General features: G+C 32.9%; 1 protein-coding gene across 1 annotated transcript in view; it reads right to left on the bottom strand.

The window, feature by feature from the left end:
* Positions 1 to 12,803, bottom strand: part of LOC115877278 — a 168,086-nt gene extending 155,283 nt beyond the window's left edge. The window contains exon 1 of the mRNA XM_030893414.1: positions 12,690 to 12,803. Coding sequence (XP_030749274.1) covers positions 12,690 to 12,694 — 5 coding nt within the window. The 5' untranslated portion in view covers positions 12,695 to 12,803. The remainder of the gene's footprint in view (positions 1 to 12,689) is intronic.
* Positions 12,804 to 13,158: the final 355 nt, after the last annotated feature.

The raw sequence follows: 13,158 nt of genomic DNA, 5'->3' as shown, positions 1-13,158 counted from the left end.
AAAAAAATTGTTAAAATTGTCGCTGATGACCAGCTGACGACTCATTTGTTACATCCAAAAAAATGGCGTTAGAGATAAAAAATTCTGCTGCAGCCCTTATATTCTCTAGTCATTGATAAGTATGTTTGCATAATTGGGTAAGCTATGATACACAGATTATTTTTTTTAATACGAAATATATTCTGAAAAGTCCGTAAAAATATCAAATATTTCCATTTTTAATATAAACCACTAATATATGTAAGTTAATATTCAGTGATTTAAGTAAACCAATAGAAGTGGGTATTTGGGTATTATTAATTGTAAGTTATTAATTTTTATTCACTTATAAATTTACCGAGAAATCTACAAAATGCTTATATATAGGGTGGTCTCAATTGTTCGGGAAAGTATATTCAATGCCTATCCTCTATGGATGTTGGCAATCATGTTGGTCCACATAATCCTATTGACAGTCGCCCTGAATAGATGTACGGACGTCATTCCCGTCCACTGTCTAATATTTTTCAGCCATGATGTTCGTCGGCGTCCCTGACCTCTTCTACTATCTATTTTGCCCTGCAGTATCAGTTGGATAAGTTGGTATTTATCATTACGCATCACATGCCCAAGGTACGCCATTTTTCTCACTTTCACACTATGTACTATTTTTAGTTCCTTTTGCATTTTCTGGATCACGGTGTTGTTTGTGACATGGTAAGTGTATGAGATCCTGAGCATGCCGCGATAGCACCACATTTCAAAGACTTCCAAACGTCTAGATGTAGCATCTGTCAGGGTCCAAGCTTCCACTCCATATAGGAGCGTGGAGAATACGTAGCACCTTAGGACCTGTGTTCTTATAGCAATATTCAGGTGCATTCAGGTGCATATACAAAGTATATTCTGCAAATAAAAATATATAAAAAGAGTTCCTATAAAAGTAGATCCTAAAATGCTTCGTTTCGGAGATACAGGGTATAGAAGTTCCATTTCTATTTCGATAACAGTGCCTCAATTCGGATCATCCTCTATAATAGATTACAAAAAGATAAAAGTATAAGTGATAAATCTCTAAGTCAAATTCACTAATATGAATTTAGCCGGGTCTCAATCATTCCAGATCATGGGGTCAATCAGCCATCTATATCACAAGATTGGCATAAAACACCCAATTCACTCTTCGGGCCAGCTAGTAAGTTTATAAAATTTTTAATCCGCTTTATACTAGTCTATTTACTGGTGGAAACAGTGCCAGTAAATGGGCGAAACATTGTCAGGAGACATAAAATTTGAATTTGATGATGCAACATTTTGTTGGGGATATCCACGCAACACAACTGTTCTAATTTTACTTACGTCAAAGTCAAGTCACTTAAGAGCCCATTTCACTCCACATTCATAAAGGATTGAACTATATCCGTATTGTAGCACATTTTTAGTCAACTTCTATATTTTTAAGATTTTGATAGTCAAACATCAACAAAATATTCATTATGTTTGGACTAAATTTTTTCGTAAGTAAAGTCATAATTTAAAATTCCGTTACAGTACTGAAATAGATTGAAGTTTTGTGATTAGTGTGATATATAATTTCTATGGTTTTGTAACAAATTGTGCACTATTTTATGGCAAATGCTGAAGCTCTGCAAACTTTAATCAACGCTTAATCAAAGCAGGTGTGCTTGGAATTTTGGGTGTGGCTTAACACGACAGGATCGGGTTAAGCACTAGGCAGATTTCTGAAATATAATATATATTTTCTTAGGCCACACCCGCTCTACCCGACCCCTGAGAGCGACCCGAAAGTACAGCGTGATAGACTGTTAAAAGTGCAGTGCTATTAGAGGAATTTACTTATTTTAAGAAAGCTGATAAAATTCAGTCGATAAGTACCTACAGAAAATCTGGTTCTGAAAGAAGTTATGGAGAATAAAACAATTAATATTAATTATACAGACCTAGTCGGATAAAGGAAACACAGTCCTAATCTACTCTTATTACTGTAAAACCTTATTTTCCAGACTGAAATCACGTATGTAAAGTCCTGTTTTACGTTACATTATAAAATAAATAAATGAAACAATCGTGCACTAAATGGTTAATATATATTAACTCGATATGTATTTAATTAGAACGAAGTATTATATTTACAGTCCTGTCAGGTTTCATCCACTTTACTATCGTGGGCGGCGGGCAAAAAATAAACCCGCAAAATTAACAACGTATCAAATTTTCCAAACAGGCCGCATCAATTAGCAGGAGCATAGCCGCGTTGTTAATTTGTTTCGTTAAATTAAATAACGCCCTCTATTGTTTCCGCTCGTAATTTTCTCTATGCCTTCTGGATATAAAGCTTATTATTGCGGCGCGTATCTATTACCGTTTTATTGACAGGAACTAATTAAATTTTATACACAATGTAACTAGATAAAATAATATTTTTTTTAGCTTAAAATTACTGAAATATAGGAGAATGTTTTTTAGTATACGTTAGTCTAGATTTTGTGTATTCATGTATAAAACTTAATTTTTTATAAAGTTTATACAATATTTTACAAAAATTTTTTGCCCCACGTTGGGCGCCAAATTATGTAGGAGTATCTTTTCGACTTACTGTTTGACCAGCGGATCTGAAGCTACGGAAGGAATGCAAGAAAAAAAAGTCGATATTGCCATGTTTATCTATAGAATTGCAAAATTGCCAGACATGAACTATAAATTTAATATATTTTTATTATATATAATGTCTTTAGCATATATTCTGACGTATATTACTAAGGAATTTTAAGGTAGTTTATATTGTTGGATATGTTTTATTTAATAACTTATTTCTTTCATTCTGTATAATCTGCTTATTACGAAAGGTGAAGATATTTCAACGATATCATTGGCAAACCGGCATCGCCGCGCATGGCCGCCTATTCATCGAACATGATTGGCGAGAGTACGTCATAGGATTTGTTACCACGCGGTTGCCATGGCTTTTACGCCTTTCCTATTCGCTAGCCTTATCCCCAACTTCACGGTCACTTCTGAAAAGAGTAGAAATATTGAATACTATTGAAATATCCAGTGGCGGTGTCATTCTTTTGATCATTATTACTTTCTTTCATTATTTTATACCGGTTATCCTAAACTTTATTCCTATATTTTTCGTATATTTAATAGTTAAAATGTGTTTTATTGTTTTGTTATCTTGTTATAATGTTTTTCGTTCGTAGTTTTTAATTATTAATATTAAGTTTGATCGTATATTTGTGTTTTAAAATGAATAAATTTGTTAAGGCTACATAGCCAGGACAAGAGAAATAATAGCTAATTTATATAGCTAAGTAGAATAATAATAATGTAATTATTAGAATACTAAAATTAAATATTGGCTAAAATGAAAAGCACCCATTTTACCTAAATATTTTAGCTAAACTAAAATAAATGTAAATAAACGTGGATGAAATCTCATTTGGTTTATTTCCTTGTGTTCATAACAGGGTTTGCGACGAAGAAGCTACAGAGAGTTCGCTTAAGTTGCCGCTTAAACGTAAACTTGAGCGGATATCTCTTTATACCGGAGTTAGCGTATCGGCTATAAAAAAATTCACACAGAAGATAAAAAAAGACTGGAAACTAACCCCGATAAAATGATATCCAGCCCTGGAAAGAAACGGATACGTGAGCTCGACGACTTTGATTTCCAAGTGGTCAGGAATTTGATAAATAAATTTTATCTCGAATTCAAAGTCGTCCCCACAATTAGAAAGCTTTTGCAAAAATTGCAGGAAGAATCGAATTTTCCTTTGGCAGGGAAACGCTTAGGGGGTTATTAAAATCAAATGGATTTTTTTGGCGTAAATGTTAAAATAACAGATAAATATTAATGGAGCGGCCCACTATATTGCAGATATATATATATATATATATATATATATATATATATATATATATATATATATATATATATATATATATATATATATATATATATATATATATATATATATATATATATATATATATATATATATATATATATATATATATATATATATATATATATATATACGCGAAATTCGAAAATATCGCCAAGTATTATCTATTTGGATGAAACATGGGTAGACAATGACCTAACCTTTAAAAAGTGCTGGCGGAGCGATACCATATCTGGTGTAATAGGCAATATTGGATCTACCGGTGAGTAAAATTATGTTTTATTTGCGCTTCCAAAGTTAACAATCTTCAAGATTTTTTTTTTGCTGGAAATAGTTATATCTAAAATTATGTATTGTAGAAAAAAATATAGTTAGTACAGATATATAAATAAATATACCTCAAGACTCAGTCTTGATCATCTGCTGATGATGTTAACATGGTTAGCGAAACGTGCGCCCAGTGTAAAAGTAAAAGTGTTTTGGTGTATTGTGCTGATTTAGTGTTTTATTTTGCTGTGTAACACCAAAGGTTCCAACTCCCAGCTGTAATTATTTCTTCTATTATATTAACAACACATAATAATAAAATTATTCAAAATATTTAAGGGAGCTTTAATAAAAGCTTTTAGTGTGTTTATCTGCTAACTCAACAGTAACGATTCAAACAAGATAAAGTTTTTTGAAAAAAAATTATTAATCAGAATTTATATTTATGATATACATTATTTTCATAAAACACCGTACGCCCATGCCTATTTTATGAATGAAATTGGGCGTGTCTTGTTTACAACTGCGTTCCCCTGCCGATACCCCGTAGCTACAGATCCGTTGGTCACACTATAGAGCTGCTCCCAGGGTTGATGGTTTGAGATTAATATATAGTAGTCTACGAATAGTAAAGTAATATTTATTAATATCAAGAACGACCTCATATAAAAAAAGAAAATTAAATGCGTACCCAAAAGAGTGGACCAAAATAAATAATAAATAACTCTTTATTGTGCAAAAAGCCAAAATAGCTTCATAGACAAGGCATTTACAAAACAAACAAAATCACAAAAAATATACAAATAATAAAAAATATACAATACAAATCATACAATTAAAAAAAAATAAGTCATTAAAATTACAATCAATCAATCCTAACCACACTGGACTGCTTTTTTTGCCGCATTGGCATTTCCAAGTATAAGCTCTTAATTTTAATAGGAAGGTTCTCCGCCTTTCAGTTTTCTAATTTTTTCCTTTTTATATTCCATATATTCGGTATCTACTATTTTTATTGTAAGAAATTGAAATACAAAAAAGGGCACTGACAATTTTTTTGTAAACGTCACCGTTCGAAAGTGATTTAAGGTTGAAATTTGATAATTTTGAGGCAGTTTTCTTTTTTCTTATGAATTTTATAACTCGTTAATAAAAAAATCATTTTGATACGTGCAACTGATGGTTTTGTAGGAAATTGGAAATCGTAGAAAATCTTCTTCTTTCAGTGACTATTCACTTATAATCGTGTTGGCAGCCGCCCTGAATAAATGGAAAATGGAAAATGCTTAAGTAAATAAATAATCCGTTTTTATATCACACAATCATAGTAATCCAAACATGAAAGTAACTTTAACGTAAAATTATTAAATTGAAATTAAAATACTTACTCTTATATCTATCTTAACATATTATTTTTATACATTTCCTACTAATTGTTTCAGTAGAAACGTTAATAAAATTTATTAATACTATGAAAATGATATACTCAACAATACTAGTTAGAGCAGAATAAAATTATGACCGTTTAGAGTGATTTCAAGTTGAATAAAATGGACTGAGGTCAGCTGCAAACTCTAGCAACTAGTTGCATAAAGTTTGAAACTGGAGCAAAGTTCCATTGGAGACTGACGCCGCGAAGTTACGTAAGTACCTGTAGAGTGGTTGGAGATGATCTATTATTTCAGATAACATTATAGTTATTATAGTAGGTGTATTCAAATGTCAGGGGATAACGTTAAATAATAATAATTGTTATTTAACGTTATCGTTTTCGTTAGTTATTGACGATGAATAATACGGATGTTTTCAAACAACACATTTATTAAAAGGATACAGATTCAATTTTTAGGTCAAATTTAGATAAAAATCGGTTTATTTCTCGATACTTTGTTCTTTGATTCATCTCAATAGCTTTTTTAGTTAATATTATTATGTTATTACTATGTACTTTTATTTCAACTACATCCGTTGGTTTCTCGTGGTTGGAGGAGTGATTCGTCTCAACCATGATGGTAATAACTTTTTTGGCTTAGAAACGTTCCCGGTTAAGTTATATGTTTAGAAATCGCCTGGCTCTATGGCAGGTGTTAAGGATTACAGATTTTTGCATAAAGTTGATACAGGTATGGTTCTAAGTCTATTGCCTTCAGCGATTCAATTAGTGTTTTTGGTATTACACCCATATTCGATAGTACTAATGGGATGACCCGGACTCGATCGTATTTCTTCGATATGTTATTATTTTAATTATAGGGATGTTATTATAGGGTTATGTTATATATTATAGGGTTATTATTATTGTTATAGGGATATTCGTTTTTGAAGAAGATTTTGGATTAATATTAATCTTAGCATTAAAGACATCCCGTTCCTATGAACCTAATAAACACACCTTTGTAAAAGAGTTCAATTATTTGTTGGGCAGACTATACCGGATGGTGCATCGCCTTTTGAAACATAGGAAATCCAATGCAAATTTCGAACAATCCAAATATTGGCTCTCCTGTTGATTTTAGAGAAAAGTCGTAAATAGGTAATAAATTATATATTATACTATCGTGTACCCGCGACTTCCTTCGCGTCGAATTAATAATTTGTAATGGTGATGATAGAGCAAAGCAAGCATTTCCATTAACATACAAACTAGAGCAGAATCGTGGTTAATTAATTACCCAACTTTTTGGAACACCCTGTATGATTTTTTAAAAAATTTCAAAATATATAAAAAAACAAAATAAATTATGCGCGTCCAAGCGTTATCCCGAAAGACTAACCGTTTTTTAAATAACAAATATTGTAATATTTGAGGGGCGTTTAAACCCTCTTGGAATTTGAGATTCGAGAAACTCCTCCTTATCGAACCTCTACACCCCACAGTCAATCCGTTTGAAAAATATACGTGTACAAGTTTTTCCGAAAACTAACCGGTTTTTAAATACAAAAATATTCTAATATTTGAGGGGTGGTTTCACCCCCTTAGAATTCGAGTTTCGAAAAATCTCTTATCGAATCTCTACACCCTAAAGTCAATCCGTTTTCCAAAAATCAGCTTTTTAACCGTTTTTTAAATAACAAATATTGTAATATTTGAGGGGCGTTTTCACCCTCTTGGAATTTGAGATTCGAGAAACCCCTCCTTATCGATCCTCTACACCCCACAGTCAATCCGTTTGAAAAATATACGTGTACAAGTTTTTCCGAAAACTAACCGGTTTTTAAATACAAAAATATTCTAATATTTGAGGGGTGGTTTCACCCCCTTAGAATTCGAGTTTCGAAAAATCTCTTATCGAATCTCTACACCCTAAAGTCAATCCGTTTTCCAAAAATCAGCTTTTTAACCGTTTTTTAAATAACAAATATTGTAATATTTGAGGGGCGTTTTCACCCTCTTGGAATTTGAGATTCGAGAAACCCCTCCTTATCGATCCTCTACACCCCACAGTCAATCCGTTTGAAAAATATACGTGTACAAGTTTTTCCGAAAACTAACCGGTTTTTAAATATAAAAATATTCTAATATTTGAGGGGTGGTTTCACCCCCTTAGAATTCGAGTTTCGAAAAATCTCTTATCGAATCTCTACACCCTAAAGTCAATCCGTTTTCCAAAAATCAGCTTTTTAACCGTTTTTTAAATAACAAATATTGTAATATTTGAGGGGCGTTTTCACCCTCTTGGAATTTGAGATTCGAGAAACCCCTCCTTATCGATCCTCTACACCCCACAGTCAATCCGTTTGAAAAATATACGTGTACAAGTTTTTCCGAAAACTAACCGGTTTTTAAATACAAAAATATTCTAATATTTGAGGGGTGGTTTCACCCCCTTAGAATTCGAGTTTCGAAAAATCTCTTATCGAATCTCTACACCCTAAAGTCAATCCGTTTTCCCAAAAATCAGCTTTTTAACCGTTTTTAAATAACAAATATTGTAATATTTGAGGGGCGTTTTCACCCTCTTGGAATTTGAGATTCGAGAAACCCCTCCTTATCGATCCTCTACACCCCACAGTCAATCCGTTTGAAAAATATACGTGTACAAGTTTTTCCGAAAACTAACCGGTTTTTAAATATAAAAATATTCTAATATTTGAGGGGTGGTTTCACCCCCTTAGAATTCGAGTTTCGAAAAATCTCTTATCGAATCTCTACACCCTAAAGTCAATCCGTTTTCCAAAAATCAGCTTTTTAACCGTTTTTTAAATAACAAATATTGTAATATTTGAGGGGCGTTTTCACCCTCTTGGAATTTGAGATTCGAGAAACCCCTCCTTATCGATCCTCTACACCCCACAGTCAATCCGTTTGAAAAATATACGTGTACAAGTTTTTCCGAAAACTAACCGGTTTTTAAATATAAAAATATTCTAATATTTGAGGGGTGGTTTCACCCCTTAGAATTCGAGTTTCGAAAAATCTCTTATCGAATCTCTACACCCTAAAGTCAATCCGTTTTCCAAAAATCAGCTTTTTAACCGTTTTTAAATAACAAATATTGTAATATTTGAGGGGCGTTTTCACCCTCTTGGAATTTGAGATTCGAGAAACCCCTCCTTATCGATCCTCTACACCCCACAGTCAATCCGTTTGAAAAATATACGTGTACAAGTTTTTCCGAAAACTAACCGGTTTTTAAATACAAAAATATTCTAATATTTGAGGGGTGGTTTCACCCCCTTAGAATTCGAGTTTCGAAAAATCCCTTATCGAATCTCTACACCCTAAAGTCAATCCGTTTTCCAAAAATCAGCTTTTTAACCGTTTTTTAAATAACAAATATTGTAATATTTGAGGGGCGTTTTCACCCTCTTGGAATTTGAGATTCGAGAAACCCCTCCTTATCGATCCTCTACACCCCACAGTCAATCCGTTTGAAAAATATACGTTTACAAGTTTTTCCGAAAACTAACCGGTTTTTAAATACAAAAATATTCTAATATTTGAGGGTGGTTTCACCCTTACAATTCGAGTTTCGAAAAATCCCTTATCGAATCTCTACACCCTAAAGTCAATCCGTTTTCCAAAAATCAGCTTTTTAACCGTTTTTTAAATAACAAATATTGTAATATTTGAGGGGCGTTTTCACCCTCTTGGAATTTAAGATTCGAGAAACCCCTCCTTATCGAACCTCTACACCCCACAGTCAATCCGTTTGCAAAATATACGTGTACAAGTTGTTCCTAAAACTAACCGGTTTTTAAATACAAAAATATTCTAATATTTGAGGGGTGGTTTCACCCCCTTAGAATTCGAGTTTCGAAAAATCTCTTATCGAATCTCTACACCCTAAAGTCAATCCGTTTTCCAAAAATCAGCTTTTTAACCGTTTTTTAAATAACAAATATTGTAATATTTGAGGGGCGTTTTCACCCTCTTGGAATTTGAGATTCGAGAAACCCCTCCTTATCGATCCTCTACACCCCACAGTCAATCCGTTTGAAAAATATACGTGTACAAGTTTTTCCGAAAACTAACCGGTTTATAAATACAAAAATATTCTAATATTTGAGGGATGGTTTCACCCCCTTAGAATTCGAGTTTCGAAAAATCTCTTATCGAATCTCTACACCCTAAAGTCAATCCGTTTTCCAAAAATCAGCTTTTTAACCGTTTTTTAAATAACAAATATTGTAATATTTGAGGGGCGTTTTCACCCTCTTGGAATTTGAGATTCGAGAAACCCCTCCTTATCGATCCTCTACACCCCACAGTCAATCCGTTTGAAAAATATACGTGTACAAGTTTTTCCGAAAACTAACCGGTTTATAAATACAAAAATATTCTAATATTTGAGGGGTGGTTTCACCCCTTAGAATTCGAGTTTCGAAAAATCTCTTATCGAATCTCTACACCCCTAAAGTCAATCCGTTTTCCAAAAATCAGCTTTTTAACCGTTTTTAAATAACAAATATTGTAATATTTGAGGGGCGTTTTCACCCTCTTGGAATTTGAGATTCGAGAAACCCCCTCCTTATCGATCCTCTACACCCCACAGTCAATCCGTTTGAAAAATATACGTGTACAAGTTTTTCCGAAAACTAACCGGTTTTTAAATACAAAAATATTCTAATATTTGAGGGGTGGTTTCACCCCCTTACAATTCGAGTTTCGAAAAATCCCTTATCGAATCTCTACACCCTAAAGTCAATCCGTTTTCCAAAAATCAGCTTTTTAACCGTTTTTTAAATAACAAATATTGTAATATTTGAGGGGCGTTTTCACCCTCTTGGAATTTGAGATTCGAGAAACCCCTCCTTATCGATCCTCTACACCCCACAGTCAATCCGTTTGAAAAATATACGTGTACAAGTTTTTCCGAAAACTAACCGGTTTTTAAATACAAAAATATTCTAATATTTGAGGGGTGGTTTCACCCCCTTAGAATTCGAGTTTCGAAAAATCCCTTATCGAATCTCTACACCCTAAAGTCAATCCGTTTTCCAAAAATCAGCTTTTTACGTCGAACGATTTAAGCAGGATCGTGATTAATCAATGACCAGATTTTTCCAAACGCCCTGTATACATTTTTAAAAAATCTTAAAATACGTAGAAAAACAAAATAAAATATACGTTTAAGCGTTTTTTCGGAAACTTGACCGTTTTTTAAATAAAAAATATTGTAATATTTGAGGGGTGGCTTCACCCCCTTGTAACTGGAATTTCGAAAAATCCCTTCTTATCGAACCTGTACACCCTAGAATCAAATTGAGCTTCTTACGTTGAGTGGTCTGAGCAGGATCGTGATTAATCAGTGAGTCACTTAAAGATTTTATATATTAGTATAGATTAACTGATCGATCTTTATTGCCGTTCATTTTATTTCTTTCATTGAAGACTATCCAAGCTCTCTGGAGAAACTGGAAAATAATTCCTCAAACTGAATATCTTTACGAACATGCAGGTACGTCATACTTCATCTCCGTTCCAGTTCTTTCCATTACTCGGGGGGCAATTTGCCTTTGTGTCAGAAACTTCGGAAATATTGCAAACCGTTCCGGCAATGGATATTGAAAAAGTTTGGTCGGGTTTCCAGTTTCATAAGGCGAAGGGAAAGGTGTTATGTTAAAGATGATGCGAATGGAAATAGGATTAACTTTAAAAAGTAGTTAAAGTTGCTAGTTAAAACTTAGCAAATATAACGGGATCTTCAGAATTTCGTTTGTAATCTATGTAAATTATAATTAAAATGAAAATAGAGTAGTCTGATAGTTATTTTTTACACAAGACGATAAAATGGCATTTTATCGTCGAGCGAAAAGATTAATTCACGAGCGATGAAATCGCGAGTGAATTAATTTCGGGAGATGATAATGCAATTTTATCGTCGTGTAAGGGAGCGGGGGGCACGTTGTTACACGGGTAAGAAGTTACACGCCTTTTTTACCAAGATTTTACCAAGAACTCTTTAGTGGTCATAAGTGGACTCATTTGTTTTCTTATAACATCGTGCATTACATAAAAATGATCAGTGACCCGCCAAGCGCCAAGCTGCTAACTTGTGTGCATGTGTCTCGATTTGAACCAAGTAAGTAAACCTTTGAATAAGAAGACTAAGGAAGGAGCATAATGCTATCCATGTATTCATGCATGGTGGGCGGAAAAAGCACCATAAAAGCACTCTAGGGTGGGGATCCTTGACAGTGCTGTTTGACGATTCATTTGACACATTTGAATTTGATTTGAAATTTTGTGGATTTGTCAGTCTTTACGGAGCTTATTTTATGTTATTTGTTATTTATTCTACTACTGATAGTTGTATAAAGGTAGTAAATCTAGATGGAAATTGTGGCAGAACTTAAATTAACAGTGACACTATCGCGATTTATCGAAAAAGACTCTAAAATAGTTGGTTGTGTAGCGTGCGGTAGATCTCAGCAAAAATTGAGTGAAATAATGGAACAACTTTTCGCTAGTAAGTGACTATATAATATACATACGTGTAGTAAACCGATCATTCATGAAATTCACTTAAATTAACTAAATTATATATTTTTCTTGCATTTTAGCTTTTATTTATTACTTGTCAAAGATTAGATGTCAAAGAATTTAGATACGTTAATTTGACTTACCTGCTTCAGTAGCGTATCGGATGTTTGTGTTAATAAATACTTATTATAACTTACCTATTTTTATTAGAATTATATATTTTTATAACAATTTTAATAACTACCAACATTTATTCGCACCGTAAAATAAAACAACAAATTATTGAGTCTACCCCACGTCTACCCTACATCATAGTTTTACATTTTTTAAATAAAATTAGAACGACACTGATAAACCGGAATTTAAGTCGGCCATATTTGAGGCCCATCGCGGTGTACCTAAGATTTTTGATATGCTCCTTCCTTAGTATTCTTATTCAAAGAAGTAAACAAATCCTTTACGAAATTTTTGATTCCTGATGTCTATATTTTTTATTTTCTCAAAACTTTTTAACTCGAACATTCATAATATATTATGGAAAGAGGATTAGCTTTAAAATGTAAAATCATAAGATTTTTCTACCTTACCTCATTCTGGTTATGAACACTTGAGCAAAATCCAGAGGCGTCCAGGATATTCCCAAATCGGAATGCTGGATTTCTCGCCATCCAGAGTATTTTACTAATGTACAGGAAGGGGACGACACATCTGAAAGAGCAGAAAAAAAGCATATTAAAATAATTTAATCGATCTAGATATTGGAGTTCTCTAGAAACTTCTAATGCACGCTCAGCGTGGGACACCCTGTATATGATTGATTTTCAGTGAACATCAATTATTACAAATAAGCTATAAGCGTGCGTGAGCTGCCAATTGCGGAAAATGACGAACTAAAACTAATTTATTTAAAAATATACTGGGTAAATCAGCAATAAGTGCAAATATTTCCAGGATTGATAGATCTCGATAAAAGAAACATATTTTCTCTTTACCGTTTTTCAAATAAGTCCAAAATAACCAGATATTTTACTTTGAAAATTAAAAAATCTTCTTGAG

The sequence above is a fragment of the Sitophilus oryzae genome, unplaced genomic scaffold, assembly GCF_002938485.1.
Source record: "Sitophilus oryzae breed Bouriz unplaced genomic scaffold, Soryzae_2.0 scaffold_1443_pilon_pilon, whole genome shotgun sequence".
Classification (NCBI taxonomy): Eukaryota; Metazoa; Arthropoda; class Insecta; order Coleoptera; family Curculionidae; genus Sitophilus; species Sitophilus oryzae.
The sequence above is the reverse complement of the archived record's forward strand: the minus strand, read 5'-3'. Positions and strand labels throughout refer to the sequence as shown.